General features: G+C 46.3%; 3 protein-coding genes across 5 annotated transcripts; 1 reads left to right on the top strand and 2 right to left on the bottom strand.

The window, feature by feature from the left end:
- Positions 1-342: 342 nt before the first annotated feature.
- On the bottom strand, positions 343-8941 carry LOC137316712 (zinc finger protein 229-like). 3 transcript variants are annotated; one of them, XM_067980558.1, is made up of 3 exons: positions 8671-8941; positions 7983-8069; positions 343-1952 (listed from the first exon to the last, which is right to left on the bottom strand). In XM_067980558.1, exon 3 carries the CDS (start codon positions 1599-1601, stop codon positions 507-509), a length of 1095 nt encoding a protein of 364 aa, XP_067836659.1. In that variant the 5' UTR covers positions 1602-1952; positions 7983-8069; positions 8671-8941; the 3' UTR covers positions 343-506. The 3 variants fall into 3 exon arrangements, with proteins under 3 accessions (XP_067836659.1, XP_067836661.1, XP_067836662.1); XM_067980560.1 differs by lacking the exon at positions 8671-8941 and adding an exon at positions 8613-8665; XM_067980561.1 differs by lacking the exon at positions 8671-8941 and adding an exon at positions 8446-8557.
- Positions 8942-11288: 2347 nt separating this feature from the next.
- On the top strand, positions 11289-11903 carry LOC137316731 (histone H1-like). The gene has a single exon (XM_067980590.1). The coding sequence runs from the start codon at positions 11289-11291 to the stop codon at positions 11901-11903; it is 615 nt and encodes a 204-aa protein (XP_067836691.1).
- A 3140-nt stretch (positions 11904-15043) lies between these two features.
- Positions 15044-15430, bottom strand: LOC137316747 (histone H2A-IV-like; the record flags this gene model as incomplete). The annotated part of the gene is made up of 1 exon (XM_067980606.1): positions 15044-15430. A coding segment is annotated over exon 1 (381 nt), but the record flags the coding sequence as incomplete, so codon positions are not given.
- Between the last annotated feature and the right edge of the window lie 2472 nt (positions 15431-17902).

Below are 17902 nucleotides of genomic sequence, written 5' to 3'. Positions count from 1 at the left end.
ATTTAAAATTATAAAGGGATTCGATAGGGTCGAAATAGAAACTATTTTCTCTCGTCGGTGAATCCAGAACAAGAGGACATAAACTTAAATTTAGAGCTCGGGTGTCTTGGATTGAAATCAGGAAACTCTTTCCCACACAAGGGTAGTGGAAATCTGCTCAGCCTGATTGAAGTGGACCGTGTGATATAATAGAATTTTCTGTCCTGTCAGAGTTGGACATTTGTAGATCCATCTTTTAAAATGGTGGAGCAACTCAGTTCTAAGATGGATTCCACTCACTTCATCATGAGTCCTCAAACTGCTTCTCTTATCATCAAGATATCAAGGACTGGACACACTGTGTTTGAAAGAAAGCTGATTAATTTGACACTTGTACAGAATATTAATAATCCCTTTAACTGGGCTGGAGTTTAACATCAGAAACAAACCCCAACTGTCAGAATGAACATGGTTCAGTCCTGGATGTGATTAACATCAGCAATAACAGCAGAATCCAACCCCTGCAGTCACATGTGATCCCGCTGGTGACTCAGCAGGTGGGAAGACTGAGTGAATCCCATCCCACACACAGAGCAGGTGATCGGCCTCTCCCCAGTGTGAATACGTTCATGTCTCAGCAGATCCCATGTTCTTTTAAAGCTCTTCTCACAGTTAGAACATTTAAAGGGTCTCTTATCAGTGTGAACAAGTTGGTGTTCAATGAGGCCGGATGAACAAGTGAATTCCTTCCCACACACGGAGCAGGTGAATGGCCTCTCCCCAGTGTGAACTCGCTGGTGTGTCAGCAGGGTGGATGACTGAGTGAATCTCTTCCCACATATGAAGCAGGTGAACGGCCTCTGCCCTGTGTGAACTCGCTGGTGTGTAAGCAGGGTGGATGACTGAGCGAATCCCTTCCCACATATGAAGCAGGTGAATGGCCTCTCACCAGTGTGAACTTGCTGATGTCTCAGCAGGTGGGATGATCGAGTGAAACTCTTCCCACACACGGAGCAGGTGAACAGCCTCTCCCCACTGTGAACTCGCTGGTGTGTCAGTAGGCTGGATGACCGAGTGAATCCCTTCCCACACACGGAGCAGGTGAACGGCCTCTCCCCAGTGTGAGTGCGTTGGTGTGTCAGCAGATCACTTTTTCTTTTAAAGCTTTTCTCACAGACAGAGCATTTAAAAAGTCTCTTATCAGTGTGAACAAGCTGATGTTCAATGAGGTGGGAAGATTGAGTGAATCCGCTCCCACACATGGAGCAGGTGAACGGCCTCTCCCCAGTGTGAATTCGCTGGTGTGTCAGCAGGTTGGATGACTGAGTGAATCCCTTCCCGCAATTAGTGCAGGTGAACGGCGTCTCCCCAGTGTGAGTGCGTTGGTGTGTCAGCAGATCACTTTTTCTTTTAAAGCTCTTCTCACAGACAGAACATTTAAAAAGTCTCTTATCAGTGTGAACAAGTTGATGTTCAGTGAGGTGGGATGACTGAGTTAATCCCTTCCCACACATGGAGCAGGTGAACGGCCTCTCTCCAGTGTGTCTGCGTCGTTGAGTTTCCAGCCGGGATGAGTAACTGAATCCCCTCCCACAGTCCCCACATTTCCACGGTTTCTCCATGGTGCGGGTGTCCTTCTCTCTCTCCACGTTGGAGATCAGTGGAAGTCTCGTCTGCACAGAGAACACGTGTCTCGTTTCTCCCCACTGTGAATGGTATGATGTTTCTTCAGGCTGTGGAACTGGTGAAAGCTCTTCCCACAGTCAGTGCACTGGAACACTCTCAATCGGGTGTGTGTGTCTCGCTGCTATTCCAGTCACAGTGATGTTTGAAATCTTTTCCACAGATAGAACAGATCAACATTTCTCCTATATTTTAAGGCCGATAATCTTCAGGTGCTGGTGAATGGAGTCAGATCTTGACGTGATGTTTGGTTTGAGTTTCTCGTCTTCAAATCCGCCCCTTGTAATACCCTGTAAAAGGAGATAACAAAAGTCCTCACTGTGAATACAGGATAGAAATTCAGAACAGGCAATTCCAGTTCCTGTGGAACATTCTTCCCGCTGATTCCCCCAGACTGTAAATCCCCGTCCCACACACTCACCCTCCTCCCTCTGCTGGAACCCAAACCCATCGCACCACCTCCAACATTTTTCCTTCTATTTAAGTTTTCTCTCTCTCCTGAAGATCCCGACTGTGACTGGGTTCAGTTCTGCACTCTGGTTCCCCTCCCTCTCCTCCCCTGAAGGTGCTGACTCTGACTGGGTTCAGTTCTACACTCACTGGTTCCCCTCCCTCTCCTCCCCTGAAGTTGCTGACTCTGGTTGGATTCAGTTCCACACTCACTGATTCCCCTCTCCTCTCCTGAATATGTTGACTCTGGCTGTGTGTATATGCTCTGCCCCTCATTTCCACACAATGTCCCTCCGTATAGCTGCCTGTATGCCGTCCATCTGTGATATCTCCCAATTTTGGCAAAAGACTCTCCCTGACCAGTCACCATTTCTCCTTCACTTAAAGATTTTCCTTGACCTATCACAATTTCTCCTTCATTTTCAGACGCTCCCTGATCAAACACAATTTCTCCTACATTTATAGACGCTCCCTGACCCTTCAGCATTTCTCCTTCATTTGCAAACTCTCCCTGACCCGTCAGCATGTCCCTTCATTAATAGACACTCTCTGACCCATCACTTTTTGTCCTTCAGATGTCGACACTCCCTGACCTGTCAACAATTCTCCTGCATTTACAGACATTCCCGGACCAATCACCGTTCCTCCTTCATTTACAGACACCCCCGGACCAATCACCATTTCGCCTTCATTTACAGACACTCCCGGACCAATCACCGTTCCTCCTTCATTTACAGACACCCCCGGACCAATCACCATTTCGCCTTCATTTACAGACACTCCCGGACCAATCACCGTTCCTCCTTCATTCACAGACTCTCCCTGACAGTCACCATTTCGCCTTCATTTACAGACACCCCCTGACCACTCACCATTTCTCCTTCATTTACAGACACCCGCTGACCAGTCACCATTTCGCCTTCATTTACAGACACTCCCGCACCAGTCACCGTTCCTCCTTCATTTACAGACACCCCCTGACCAGTCACCATTTCTCCTTCATTTGCAGACACCCCCTGACCAATCACCATTCCTCCTTCATTTACAGACACCCCCTGACCAGTCACCATTTCGCATTCATTTACAGACACCCCCTGACCAATCACCATTCCTCCTTCATTTACAGAAACCCCCTGACCAGTCACCATTTCGCCTTCATTTTCAGGCATTCCCTGATCAAACACAATTTCTCCTACGTTTATAGACGCTTCCTGACCCTTCAGCATTTCTCCTTCATTTACAAACTCTCCCTGACCCGTCAGCATTTCCCTTCATTAATAGACGCTCCCTGACCCATCACTGTTTCTCCTTCAGATATCGACACTACCTGACCTGTCAACAATTCTCCTTCATTTACAGACACTCCCGGACCAATCACCGTTCCTCCTTCATTTACAGACACTCCCGGACCAATCACCATTCCTCCTTCATTTACAGACACTCCCGGACCAGTCACCATTTCTCCTTCATTTCCAGACACCCTCTGACAAGTCACCATTTCTCCATCATTTACAGACTCTGCCTCATCTGTCACCATTTCTCCCTCCTTTATGAACACTCCGTCACCCGTCACCATTTCGCCTTCATTTTTAGACACTCCCTGACCTGTCACCATGTCTTCTCCCATTTATAATACTCCCTTACCAGAAACCATTTCACCTTCATTTATAGACAATCCCTGACCTGTCACCATTTCTCTTTCATTTATAGATATTCCCTGACCCTTCACCGTTTTTCCTTCATGTATAGACACTCCCTTACCAGACAACATGTTTCCTTCATTTACAGACACTCACTAACCAAACAATTTTTCCTGGCACTTTACATGATTGTGGGGTTTATTCTGTATCTGTCAGTCTCTGATCCTGTACAAGAGTTTGGTGTTTATTCTGTATTTTTCACTCTCTGGTACTGTGTGTGAGTGTGGGGTTTATTCTGTGCCTGTCTGGTCTGTCTCTGGTACTGTGTGTGAGTGTAGGTTTTATTCTGTATCTGTCTGTCTCTGGTACTGTGTGTGAGTGTAGCTTTTATTCTGTGTCTGTCTCTGGTACTGTGTGTGAGTGTGGGGTTTATTCTCTATCTGTCTATCTCCGATACTGTAGATGTGTTTGGTGTTTATTTTGTATTTATCTGTCTCTGGTACAGTATATGAGGTTGGGCTTTATTCTGTATCTGTCAGTCTCTGGTATTGTGTGTGAGTATAAGATTCATTCTGTATAAGTCAGTCTCTGATACTGTACATGAGTGTGAGGTTTATTCTGTATCTGTCTGTCTCCGATACTGTGAATCCCAAATTCACACATTCCGTATCTGTCAGTCTCTGGTACTGTATATGAGTGTGGGGTTTATTCTGTATCTGTCAGTCTCTGGTGCTGCATATGAGTGTGGGGTTTATTCTGTATCTGTCAGTCTCTGGTGCTGTGTGTGTGTGGGATTCATTCTGTGCCTATCAGTCTCTCGTACTGTATATGAGTGTGGGGTTTATTCTGTATCTGTCAGTCTCTTGAGCTGCAAATGAGTGGGGGGTATATACTGTATCTGTCAGTCTCTGGTACTGGAAATGAGTGTGGGGTTTATTCAGTGTATGTCAGTCTCTGGTACCTTGTGTGAATTTGGGATTCATTCTGTATCTGTCAGTCTCTGGTACTGTGTGTGAATTTGGGATTCATTCTGTATCTGTCTGTCTCTGGTACTGCAAATGAGTGTGGGGTTTATTCTTTATTCGTCTGTTTCTGGTACTGTATATGAATGTGAGGATTATTCTGTATCTTTCAGTGTCTGGTACTGTGTGTGAGTGTGGGATTCATTCTGTGCCTGTCAGTCTGTGGTACTGTACGTGTGTGGGGTTTATTCTGTATCTGTCTGTAACGGGTACTGTATGCGAGTGTCAGGTTTATTCTGCTTCTGTCTGTCTCTGGTGCTGTATATGAGTGTGCGGTTTATTCTGTATTTTTCAGTCTCTGATACTGTATATAAGTGTGGGGTTTATTCTGTACCTGTCTGTATCTGGTACTGCACATGAGTATGGGGTTTATTCTGTATCTGTCTGCCTTTGGTACTGTGTGTGAGTGTGGGATTCATTCTGTTTCTGTCTGTCTCTGGTACTGTGTGTGAGTGTGGGATTCATTCTGTTTCTGTCTGTCTCTGGTGCTGCATGTGAATGTGGGCTTTATTCTGTATCTGTCAGTCTCTGATACTGTATATGAGTTTAGGATACATTCTGTATCTGTCAGTCTCAGCCAATTTATCTCAGTCTGGGTTTTATTCTATAATTCAGTCTCTGAGACAATGTGCAAGTCTGGATTCATTCTGTGTTCTTATTTCAGTTTATATTATTGTATTTGAAACTATATCTTTAATACTTTAAAGTATATGCCGTTTTTTATCAAGTGTTTAATTTGTAAATATTGATACACTTTTGGATTTTCTTTAATCAAACAATGTTTGTGAGTGTATTACATCTTCATCTCTGAACTCTGTTGTGAATGATAATGTACCTTTCAATCTCTCCATGGTGAAATTATTTAACTGGTATATAATGTGTAGCTCAGTCTATAATAATGGAATTAATTCTGTATCTCAGTCTGACACTGAGATTTTTGGACTGGAATGTAATATACAGCTCAGCCTGCACTAATAGAATTGATAATGTATCTATCAGTCTGTTACTGTATGAGATTTTTGGACTGGTGTGTAACATGTAGCTCAGTACATGCTAAAGGAATTGATGTTGTATCTTTGAGTCTGATATGGTCTGACAGTGTTGGACTGCTATATAATGTTTGGCTCAGTCTGCACTAATGGAATTGATACATTATCTTTCAATCTGACACGAAGATTTTTGGACTGGCATGTTATGTGTAACTCAGTCTGCAGTGATTTGACTTAGAGATTCATTCTGTATTTGTCTGACTGTGGTACTTTGTGATTCATTCTGATTCTGTCAGCCTGTGGTACTGTGTGTGAGTGTGGGATTGATTCTATATATGTCAGCCCCTTGTACTGTATCTGAATGAGATTCATTCTGTTCCTGTCAGTCTCTGGCACCATGTGTGAATTTGGGATTAATTCCATATCTGTCAGTCTCTGGTGCTGCATGTGAGTGAGACATTCATTCCATTTCCATCAATCTCTGATACTGTATATGAGTGATATATATACTGTATCTGTCAGTCTGTGCTACTGTATGTTAGTGTGGGATTCATTTTGTGTCTGTCAGTCAGTGGTACATTGTATGAGTGAGGGATTCATTCTTTATGTCAGTCTCTGGCACTGGATCTGAGTATGAGATTCATTCTTTATCTGTATCTAATTTGTATCTCATTTCACAGCATGGCATTCAAACCTGTATCTTTAATACATAAATGTATAAATAATTTTTCCCAGTGTTTAAGTGGTAAGTAATTATATACGTTAAAATGTGTTGCTGTAGGTTATAATCAGAGAATCACTGCACTTTTTGGCTACGATTAAATCTGCATCAATGTGAACACAATTGTGATACAGTGTATCTTCCAAACTGACATGGTGACATGTTGAACTTATATACAATGTGTTGCTCAGTCTGCATAAATGGAATACTGTATATTTCAGTCTGAATCTGCATTGGTCTTTTGTATTGGTAATTAATATGTAGCTCAGTCTGCACTAATGGAATTGGTACTGTATCTTTCAATCTGACACTGAGATTTGTGGACTGGTCCCTAATTTGTAACTCAGCCTGCACTAATGTAGGTGACTGAGAGATTCATTTTGTATCTCTCAGTCCGTGATACTGTGTGGGATTCATTGTGTATCTTGTCAGTAGTGTGTTTGAGTTTGCGATTCATTTGATATATACAGTCTCTGATGCTGTGTGAGTGTGGGATTCATACTTTATCTGCCAGTCTCTGGTACATTATGAGAGTTTGGGATACATTCTCTGTCAACATTGGTACCATAAGAGTGTGAGATTTATTCTGCATCTGTCTATAATTATTGTCTCAGATTACATTATGGTGTTCAATACTGCAGCTTTAATATCTTCATGTTTAAATAGTTTTTTTCATTTAATTGGTAAATATGGATATACTTTAGGATTTGGTGCTGGAGGTTTTTAATCAGATAATTTGTGTGCTTTTTGGACTACTATTAAATCAATATCTTTGTGTACTATTGTGAATGATAACATATATTTCAAACTGATATAGTGATTTTGGAATTGGTATATAATGTGCAGCTCAGTCTGTACTATTGTAATCGATACTGTGCCTTTCAGTCTAATATTGTATGAGATTTTTGGACTGGTATGTAATGTGTATCTCAGTGTGCACTAATAGAATTGATACTGTGTATTTACATCTCATACTATGTGTATTATAAACTGGTTTCTCATTTGTTTTTCAGGTTCGACTGTCACAACATTTCTCAGTCTGATACTCTACATGAGTTTTGGACATGTCTGCAGTTTGTACCTCATGATACATTAATCGAATGGATACTGCATGTATTAAACTCACATTTGTGAGTTGTGGGGTGGTATTCAATTCGAATCTCAGGGTACATTATTGGGGTTCATTCTGTCCCTTTCAATCGGGTACCATGTGTGATTTCTATCTGGTATTTAATGTTGCCCAATTGTGAGATTGACACAGTGCCTTTCAATCTGAGAGTGTGATTTTGACTGGGATTTTTGTATTTCCCTGTCAGCGGAACTGAGTTTGGGAGAAATGGAACAGTATCTACTTCAACTGCTCTGTTTGATGGTTGGATTGAAAATGTGTCTCTGGGTCTTGGGATCAGTGTGGTACTGACTACTTCTGCTATCTGAGACTGTGGAACTGATGACCTGTCTGTGACTCCGTGCTCTGTGTGTGTGATAATGTACTTACTGTGTGTGAGAAGGAGCTGGCTGCACTGTTTCTTTTGCCTCGGGTGGAGGAAACATCACATTTATTCTGGATCCTTCAAGGATTTGCCTGTGGAAAGAAAATTATCTCTTATTACTCAGGAACAGGTGAGGTTGAAAATACAAAAGTGATCAGTTTAATATCTCTGTTAATGATCATTTTGAATATCCACAAATGAAAACCAGTGATACAAACAGTGTCAATGTCTGACTCCACTGCAGTACTGCAGCACTCAGCTTCTGCACACCCGGTGTGTTGGACGATTCTGTAACAATTTAGTGACATCCAGACACAACACAACCCCTGCACTGATCCGTGAATGGGACTACCCGATGGGGCAGGGACCTTTGTACAGGTCAGGTTTCTCAACTCCTCTCCCATGGGACTAGCCGTTCACCCCAAACCAAACAACCGCTGTTTAAAATGTGTCCTTCACACTTCTCACCTGATGCCTGCAATAGATACTGCTTGTAGAACTCCCCACATCCTGACTGTTCACTGTCCAGTAACAGGGTGAGACTGGAACTAAACCAGGAACATTCACTACTGATTTGGGGAGAGAAAGCAGCAATGATTTTAAATAGCAGGTTCTTCCCATTCTGTCCCCCTTACCCTGGACACACCCTGGACACACACAGCCCGAGAATGACCTCTTCCTTCCCCCGCTCACTCCATGTTTCGGGACCAGTTCCTGATCCACTCCGCATCTTACAAACAGCCCCCGGACTCCCCCTGACCTTCCCCCGGACTCAATGCCGATCTCTGAGCCCATCTGCGGACACGGTCCCGAAGCGATGAGCTGCTGTAACGAGGCTGCTCTTTGCTCCCTTCCCCCGGGGGCCGTGATCTCTCCATTCCCGGCTGTTTTAAACCATCTTCCGCTCACTGAGGGAATGGCGCCCACAGGCCGAGCTGGGGGAGGGCAGCGCGCATGCGCTCTTCTGCTCACCACAATCAGCGCTGGGGAAGGGGCTGAGTCACGCATGCGCAGATATCTGGTTTAATTCCCAATACAAAAATCGATGGAAACTTTCCCCAATTGGAATTTTTCAGAGTCTGAGCAAAGGAAGTGGGTCTGGGGGAAAGGTCAGAGGGAATGGGGTCCACAGGCAGTGCAGGAACAGGCACCAGAATGAGAAACAGATGCTGACTTTCCAATCTCCAACTATTAAACGAGATGTTTCCATCCCTGCTGTTTCTCTCGGTATCATTTGATGGAAAAGAGTCTTTCAGAGATAAAGTGGGCGGCTGTGAAATGAGCCAATTGGTTCTGTTCATTCTTGGTCCCGTTACTGATAAAGAAACTTGTGACTCCGTATCTGGAGGCCGGATTCCTCCAACCAATCCTGGAGAATTGTAAACAATTTTACAACACCAAGTTAGAGTCCAGCAATTTTATTTTAAATTCACAAGCTTTCGGAGGCTTCCTCCTTCGTCAGGTGAACGATGTGAAAATGAAATCCTCGAAATGAGAGGATTTCATCCTGGAGAAACATGGGAGGAAAGTGGGAGTCGGTGTATTTGCTGGGACCGTGTCGGATTAATATCTGACTGCTACAGTCCCAGTTTATTTCAATCGGAGTGAAACTCTCGGTCACTGAGAGAAATACAGAAGGGCCCTGAGCTGCAAAATTGCAGAGGGTACAACATGCAAGAGAGGGTTAAATGCGTGACACTGTCCCTGAGAGTGGGATTAATAATGTGTCTGTCTCAGAAATAATATCAGTGAGAGATGAGACTGCATCTTCTGTCACTCCAGCTTGGAATGGCAATTGGAATGGAGTATTTTCCAATTTGTTACTGGGTGAAAACGGGACATTGCAGGTCAGTTTTTCTCTCTCTTTTGTGCAACATATGAAGGTGGAATACTGCTGCTGAGCGTGATACAGAGACACTGATGGGAAGCGTCTGGCTGATACTCTGCCTGTCTGTATCTCTCTAGCGCTGTACACAAAGGTGGGATACTGTTTGCTGAGTGTGAAACGGACACACTGAGAGGAAGTGTGAGAATGATACTTTGTCTGTGTGCCTGTCTCTGTCTGTCTCTTTATCTGTCCGTCTGTATTTCTCTATCTCTAGCGCTGTACATGAAAGCGGGATAGTGTTATTGAGCGTAATATGAACACCCTGTTGGAAGGTAAAGACTGATTCTGTGTCTGTGAACAGACCTCCGGTGCTGTTGGTGAGACGGTCACTGTCCCTTCTATTCTGTATGAGCCGGTCTGACGGTGCATTTATCAGTCTCCAGTCCAGTAAGGAAAGGTGGAGAGAAACAGCCTGCAACTGTCTGACACTGGACTGCCGATGAATGTTGAATTTATTCAGTAACTGGCCGTCTCTGGGTGTTGAGAATGGGACGGATAGGACACCAGTTACTTTTGTCTGTCAGTCAGTTTAGGAGGAGGGAGAGAAAGACAGAGAGACTGGAGGAGCCCAGAGCGGATAATTTGTATTATCGTCTCAACCAAACATATTGCTGAGTGTGAAGAATATAATCATGTAAATCCAGATATGGATTATCACATCCACAGCTGTGATTGTCTCCTGTCCCTGAATCTGGGGACCAGACACTGTGAGGAGCGCCGGCCTCAGGGTGTTTAACAGTTACTGAGCTGGGAAACGACAACTAACCCCCGAGAATCTGCAGCACAGGCCGAGCGGGGAGGAAAGCCTGTCCCGGGAATTGTCAATCTGGCGAACAGTTTGTCCTGTGAATGTGAAGATGTGAACAGTGTGTCAGAGAGAGTGTGTTAAAGGGGCGGGCGGGTTAGATTAATGTCACTGTGTTTGTGTGGCCGGTCTCATCGCCGGATTTCCAAGTCTATTTTGAGTAAAATTTTTAAAAAATCCCTGTCAAAGGATCGCCCTCCTCCCCTGCCGAGCTCCGAAGTGGAAATTTAAGGTAAAGTTTCAGATCAATTCAAGATTTCAGCCGAAAAACGAAGATCATGTCGGCGATCGGGTGAGAGAGCGCGATCAGTGCATCAATGAAACGGGTTTAAATCGAAACTGGTGCTTTTAATTCCGGTAAAAGTTTATCGACAGCAAACATCCCGGTGTTAGAGATAGGAAGGGGCTAGTCTGGGACTCTGGAGTGCCCGATTTGAATTGGAATCGGGGAGTTTAAGAGGAGAGAGAAACACAGAGAGGCTGGAGGGGCCGGGAGCTGACAGCAGGATGTCTCCGCCCCGTCCGCTCTGTGCCTTTAAGTTGCTCTGTGCCGCCGCCTCTCGTTTCATTTCTGACCCAGCTCTGACTGTCAGAGAGATTTTCGACAGAGTCCCGGACATGACAGACACTGCAGCCGCCGAAACGGCACCTCCTGCCGCCGCCGCTCCACCCAAGGCTCCGAAGAAGAAGAAGGCGGTTCCCCGACCCAAGCCCACCGGTCCCCCGTTGGGCGAACAGATCCTCAAGATTGTGGGGGATTGCAAGGATCGCAAAGGAATATCCCTGGCCGCGATAAAGAAGGTTCTGGCTACCAAAGGCCTGGATGTGGAGAAGCTCCGGTCCCAGATCAAATTAAGTATCAAGAGAAATGTGGAAAAAGGCTCCCTGGTGCAGATCAAGGGCACGGGCGCCTCGGGCTCCTTCAGAGTCGCTAAGAAGGAAACCCAGGCAAAAGTGGTAAAGAAGGTGAAGAAACAAGTGACCAAGAAATCTCCCGGAAAGAAACCAGCGGCCAAAAAAACAGCCGTCAAGAAATTAACGGCCAAGAAACCAGCGGTCAAGAAATCGACCACGAAAAAGGCGGCGAAATCACCAATTAAGAAGAAAGCGGCGGCGAAGAAGCCCAAGACCCCCAAGACAGTGAAGGCGAAGGCGAAGAAGGTGAAAAAACCGAGGGCCAAGCCCAAGCCGAAGTCAGCAAAGCCCAAGAAAGCAGCGGGCAAAAAGAAGTAAAAAATCAAGTGCAACTTGTGACCATCTGAACCCAACGGCTCTTCTCAGAGCCACCCACGTCTCTCAGAAAAGAGCTGATCCCGGAATCAGATGATTCCTGTCCCGGGGCCTGGCTCAGATTTCAGATAGAAATCATTTCAAATAAACCCAGGGTCCTGGTGACTCGCTGACATTCGCTATCCCCGCCCCACCCCCACTGTCTGAAATAAAATAGAGAGAATGGGATGTCCGGGCCGGGCCTCACTGGAACTGGCGTGTGTTCGGCTCCAGTCCCAGTTCATTTTTTCTCACAGATTCAGGGTGAGAGTCCGTGACAGGGTAAAACTGGCGGAGATCCGCCGCTATCACAATTCAAACCCCAACACATGAGATTCTTCAAATCAACTGGAATAAAGTGTTTGTAAACTGCTGAACCCGTCTGGGAGGGGATGTGTGGTGAGATCGAATCGGGTCTGGGACTGAAATGGAAGGAGGCGGGTTGACTTGTTATAGAAAGGACTGTATTTTGGCAGGAATATTGCTGACTATTGATTGTAACGGGGGTTATTGAAAAGCTCCCGGATTCTATGAAGCCCGAGTCTGTAAGGGTTTGTGCGGAGCGCTGTGTTTCGGTTCTATTATCGATAAACGGTTTGAAATTGGAGAAAGCTGGAGGTGGAACTGGAAGATCAGAGGCTGCTCTCCGCTCTGTCCGTCACTCTGACTGTCTCCTCCCCTCCCTGTTCAATATCTCACTCTGTCTCCTCCCCTCCCTGTTTAATATCTCACTCTGTCTCCTCCCCTCCCTCTCTCACCCTCTGTCCGTTTCAGTCAGGTCAGGGCAGGCTGCATAAAAACGGAACCAGCATCAGTTTGCTGTTCATTCAGCAGCGATTTCAGTGAAGAATAATCATGTCTGGCAGAGGTAAAGGAGGCAAAGGACTGGGTAAAGGCGGAGCCAAGCGGCACCGGAAAGTGCTTCGTGATAACATCCAGGGGATCACCAAACCAGCCATCCGCCGCCTGGCTCGCCGTGGCGGTGTCAAGCGGATCTCGGGTCTGATCTACGAGGAAACCCGCGGGGTGCTGAAGGTTTTCCTGGAGAATGTGATCAGGGATGCGGTCACCTACACTGAACACGCCAAGCGCAAGACGGTCACTGCCATGGATGTGGTGTACGCTCTGAAACGGCAGGGCCGCACTCTCTATGGATTCGGCGGCTGAACAACTCGACCCTTTCAAACCGAACACAAAACAAAGGCTCTTCTAAGAGCCGCCCACCGCCTCACAGAGAGAGCACTGACCTGGGAACGGGGAGAGGAAAGATCTCGGGATGGGGAATCAGTTTCCGATATTTAATTAGTATCGGCAGATTCCCCAACACTCGGTGCAGGGAGATCAGAAACAACGGCCGGGGTTCTCGGCCATCCCGAGAGAAGGTGCCGAATTCCCGGTTTCACGGTATAAATGAACAGGCGGTGATACAGAGTCTTTCCCCAGACATTACATTCTCCGCTCAGAGTAAAATCCCTCCTCACTCCCTCTCCCGCTGTGTCCTCTCTGCTCGGTCTTTATTTCCTGCCCTCATTCAATTATCAGTTCGATGTGAAGTTTCTGTTTGAGGAGCGGTTCACCGGGCCGGAACTGGCGGGATTTTTGAAATTGAAGCTGGACTTTGTCCCGTTACGGAAAGCAATGACCCGGGGCTTTATTCCCGCCCGTTTACAGACAGATCAGAGAATGAACCGGAATGTGAAACAGCCTGAGGTTTGAGATGAGGAGTGGGAAATAATGGAGATTATAAAGAGAGAGATTCTTAAATTGCTGGAGGGAAATGAGATTTTCTTGAAACTGTTATTTGATGCTCTGAAATTGGCGGGCTTTTTGAAATTGATGATTAATTTCAGCTCAGCCAATTGGGGCCTAATAACTGACAGAGCGCGGTTCAAACCTGCCAATCACAGGTCCGGAGCGGTCCCTCCTTCAGCCAATCATAGGCCTGGGGCGGATCCCCTTAGACACTTTATAAGGCGGCCCCAGAGCGCACTCCGTATTAACAGTCTCTGTGTCTCAGGTTGTGTTCAGATCTGTTCAGAAAATGGCCAGGACCAAGCAGACGGCGCGGAAATCGACCGGCGGGAAAGCTCCTCGCAAACAGTTGGCGACGAAAGCGGCGAGGAAGAGCGCTCCAGCCACGGGCGGAGTGAAGAAGCCTCATCGCTACAGACCCGGCACTGTGGCTCTGAGGGAGATCCGCCGCTACCAGAAATCCACCGAGCTGCTGATCCGCAAACTGCCCTTCCAGCGCCTGGTGCGAGAGATCGCTCAGGATTTCAAGACAGACCTGCGCTTCCAGAGCTCGGCCGTCATGGCCCTGCAGGAGGCCAGCGAGGCTTACCTGGTGGGGCTGTTTGAGGACACCAACCTGTGCGCCATCCACGCCAAGCGAGTCACCATCATGCCCAAAGACATCCAGCTGGCCCGCCGCATCCGCGGGGAGCGCGCCTAAACCCGACCCGGCTTCAGCACCAAGTGCAACAAAGGCTCTTTTCAGAGCCACCAAATCGGCGATGGAAAGAGCTGTGATCTCCTGGGTTGAGATGGCAGCGCCGTGAGAAATTTGCTCAAACGGGAAATGTATAAAGGGGAGGCAGCAGATGTCAGACGGGCAGGGACAGAATTAATACCTCACTCATCCAAACACAAATATCACTCACATTCTTAATTCAGTAATCGCTGATACAATAACAGCACATCAGTCGGCATCTGTTGTACAAATGTGGGTAAAATAACACAGACTGAACCAGTGTTGTCCGAGGATTGGACGGTAAATAATATTAAGCGTCCCTGGTATTTCTGTATCCCACCCGCCCAGTTGACAATTCTGACGGTTCTGGTATTTTGTCTCATTCACCATACAAACTGCACATTTCAATCTATTGGAGGTTGGCGACATCTGCGGTCCGGAACGAGTACTGCAACAGACCGATATTGATCATTTGTATTTTACAAATAATTGTTCGTTTCCACAATCGGAATCAAGTCCTTATGAAATTAATTCCTGACCCTACAGATAGTAACCAGCCCTTTCATAGATACAGTGGGCGGCTCTGAAAAGAGCCTTTGGGTTATCAGATTAAATCTTGGCCGCTTTCCTTGCTCTTGGAGCTCACAGTGCTGGTTTTCTTCGGCAGCAGCACGGCCTGGATATTAGGCAGCACCCCGCCCTGAGCGATGGTCACCCGTCCCAGCAGCTTGTTGAGCTCCTCGTCGTTGCGGATGGCCAGCTGCAGGTGTCTGGGGATGATGCGGGTCTTCTTGTTGTCCCGGGCCGCGTTGCCGGCCAGCTCGAGGATTTCAGCCGTCAGATACTCGAGCACAGCAGCCAGATAGACCGGGGCTCCGGCACCCACACGTTCAGCGTAGTTCCCCTTTCGCAGGAGCCTGTGAACACGGCCCACAGGGAACTGCAGTCCGGCCCGGGATGAGCGAGACTTGGCCTTGGCCCGAGCTTTACCGCCGGTTTTTCCTCTTCCAGACATTTCCACAATCTCACAAACACTTTCACAAAGAATGAAGAAATCCTCCCGCACTCGCCCTTCTTATACCCTCTGGAGGAGTACAGTGGGGGCAATTGTGATTGGTCCATCTGTTCTCAATCTCATTGGTTGAACGCACAGACCAATCAGAGAGCTGTTTTATTCACCAATCAACAGCCGGCAATGAGAAAAGGCGGAAAATACCGAACTGAACCGTTTTTTTGAAATTTGAAAAGCCCGCCAATATATTTGTAACACAAGAAGCGGATTCAGTAAATAATGTCGCCTTAAGACAAAGGTTGAATAATTTCTCTCCTTTTACTCTGTTTTTCCACATTTCCCGTCACAACTTCCAGAATCTTTTACAATCCGGTTAAAATCCGCCTTCTTTCACCGTTCGCTTTCAATCCGGCGGGAATAAAGTCCCATTTTGTAACGGGACAGATTCCAGCTCAATCTTTGTAAAAGTAACAAACCACAGATTGTGGATTGATCCCTGTTCACAGGAGCTGCAGCGCGATCGAAACCGGAGCCGAGACTCCTGGTGTAAGAAGTCGAACAGTGACAGATCCTTTCGACTATTCTGTCCTCGGTGTGAATTCCCTTTCAGGGTTGCTGCTTTACAAAGGATTGCGGTTCTGAAAGTGATATTCCCGAATAATGAACAAACAAGCGTGAAAAGGAGAAAGAAATGACTGAAGTCTAATCCACCGCCTTAAAACGGCTCTGAAGGGGCAGATGCGGGGGAAGGGGTGGAAAATGAACGGGAATGAGAGGATCAGGGACATGTTTTTAGTTATTGGGACTAAATAAAAAAGCGACACACAGATTATACCGGGCAGTGATTATGAGAATCTTCCAGATTTCAAGAGAAATTACAAAAGCACAAGAGTTATAGAGAGACAGTTAGTATCAAACTATCTACAGTAAAATGATTCCATACAGAGGTGGCGGTACAGCGTCTTCAGAGAGACTGTGGGTGGCTCTTAAAAGAGCCTTTGTGTTTGTTTTTTTTCAGTGCATTGTTGAGTTTTACTTGGAGCTGGTGTACTTGGTCACCGCCTTTGTCCCTTCCGACACGGCGTGCTTGGCCAGTTCCCCGGGCAGCAGCAGGCGCACGGCCGTCTGGATCTCCCGGGAGCTGATGGTCGCCCGTTTATTGTAATGGGCCAGGCGGGAAGCCTCACCCGCGATGCGCTCGAAAATATCGTTCACAAAGGAGTTCATGATGCTCATGGCCTTGGAGGAGATGCCGGTGTCGGGGTGAACCTGCTTCATCACTTTGTAGACGTAGATGGAGTAACTCTCCTTCCTCGACTTTCTCCGCTTCTTGCCGCCCTTGGCTGGTGCTTTACTCAAGGTTTTCTTGGCGCCCTTCTTGGGAGCTGCTTTCTTGTCCTCAGGCATTTTCAAACTCAATTTCAGACCCAGAAATGACCCAAATCCGCTCCGAGCTCGGATTAAATAGGCAGCCCCACAGCCCTATGGTAATGAGGGATGGGGGAAGGCAATGATTGTGATTGGGTCATGGGAAGTGATGTCACAATAATTATTAACTGAAACTGTCTGATTGGTTTCTTCAGATATCCAATCAGATTTAATACCTGCCACCAATCACAAACACGCTCACACTGCACATTGTCCGGTTTCAGCAATTTGTTCCGAACTGTTGCAGTTCTGTTTCCGGCCAGTAGATGTCCCCAAACCCCGGGTCATTGAAGTTCACAGATGAGAGAGGGACAGAAGATAAACTCATTCTTCACATTATATTGCACGGGTGGGGTTTCGAAAAACTGGGAATGGAGACGAGCTCCAAGTACATTTTGTGAGAACAAACGTTAGTTGTAATGCTGTGTTAAATTCTTGTAATTAATTTAGGGGGTATTGTCTATACTGAGGAATGATGTGGAGATGCCGGTGATGGACTGGGGTTGACAATTGTAAACAATTTTACAACACCAAGTTATAGTCCAGCAATTTTATTTTAAATTCACAAGCTTTCGGAGATTTTCTCCTTCCTCAGGCAAATGTTTCAAGAGCTCCTTGAAGCCTACGCATTTATACATATTGAACAATACATGGTGTTTACAGACTGCCCCTGCAACTGCCCGTTGCCAAGGCAATCACCGTGTTCAGACAGAGAGGTGTCACCTGCAGAACCCCCGAATACACATTCAACAAAAAAACAAACAGGGAAAAAAAACAGAGAAAAAAAAACACAGAGAGAGGCAGAAACATCCCGTACCTCTCGCACACTCCGCAACCATCTCATACACCAACTCTACAGCAGACGCCACAACCTCGAAACCAAGATAGAGTCCATACTCTCAACCTGTACTCAGGACACAGCAGACCAGCTACGTTATACCGCCAAACAGACGAGGCAACGGAACTACGCTGCCTACATGAAAACCAAGAGCAGGAAGCTTGAGAAACTCGGCATCACCACCAGCAACGACCAAGCTTCCCCTGGTACCACGG

Source organism: Heptranchias perlo, unplaced genomic scaffold (genome assembly GCF_035084215.1).
Source record: "Heptranchias perlo isolate sHepPer1 unplaced genomic scaffold, sHepPer1.hap1 HAP1_SCAFFOLD_60, whole genome shotgun sequence".
NCBI classification, from domain to species: Eukaryota; Metazoa; Chordata; class Chondrichthyes; order Hexanchiformes; family Hexanchidae; genus Heptranchias; species Heptranchias perlo.
This window is presented reverse-complemented; position numbering and strand designations above follow the sequence as displayed.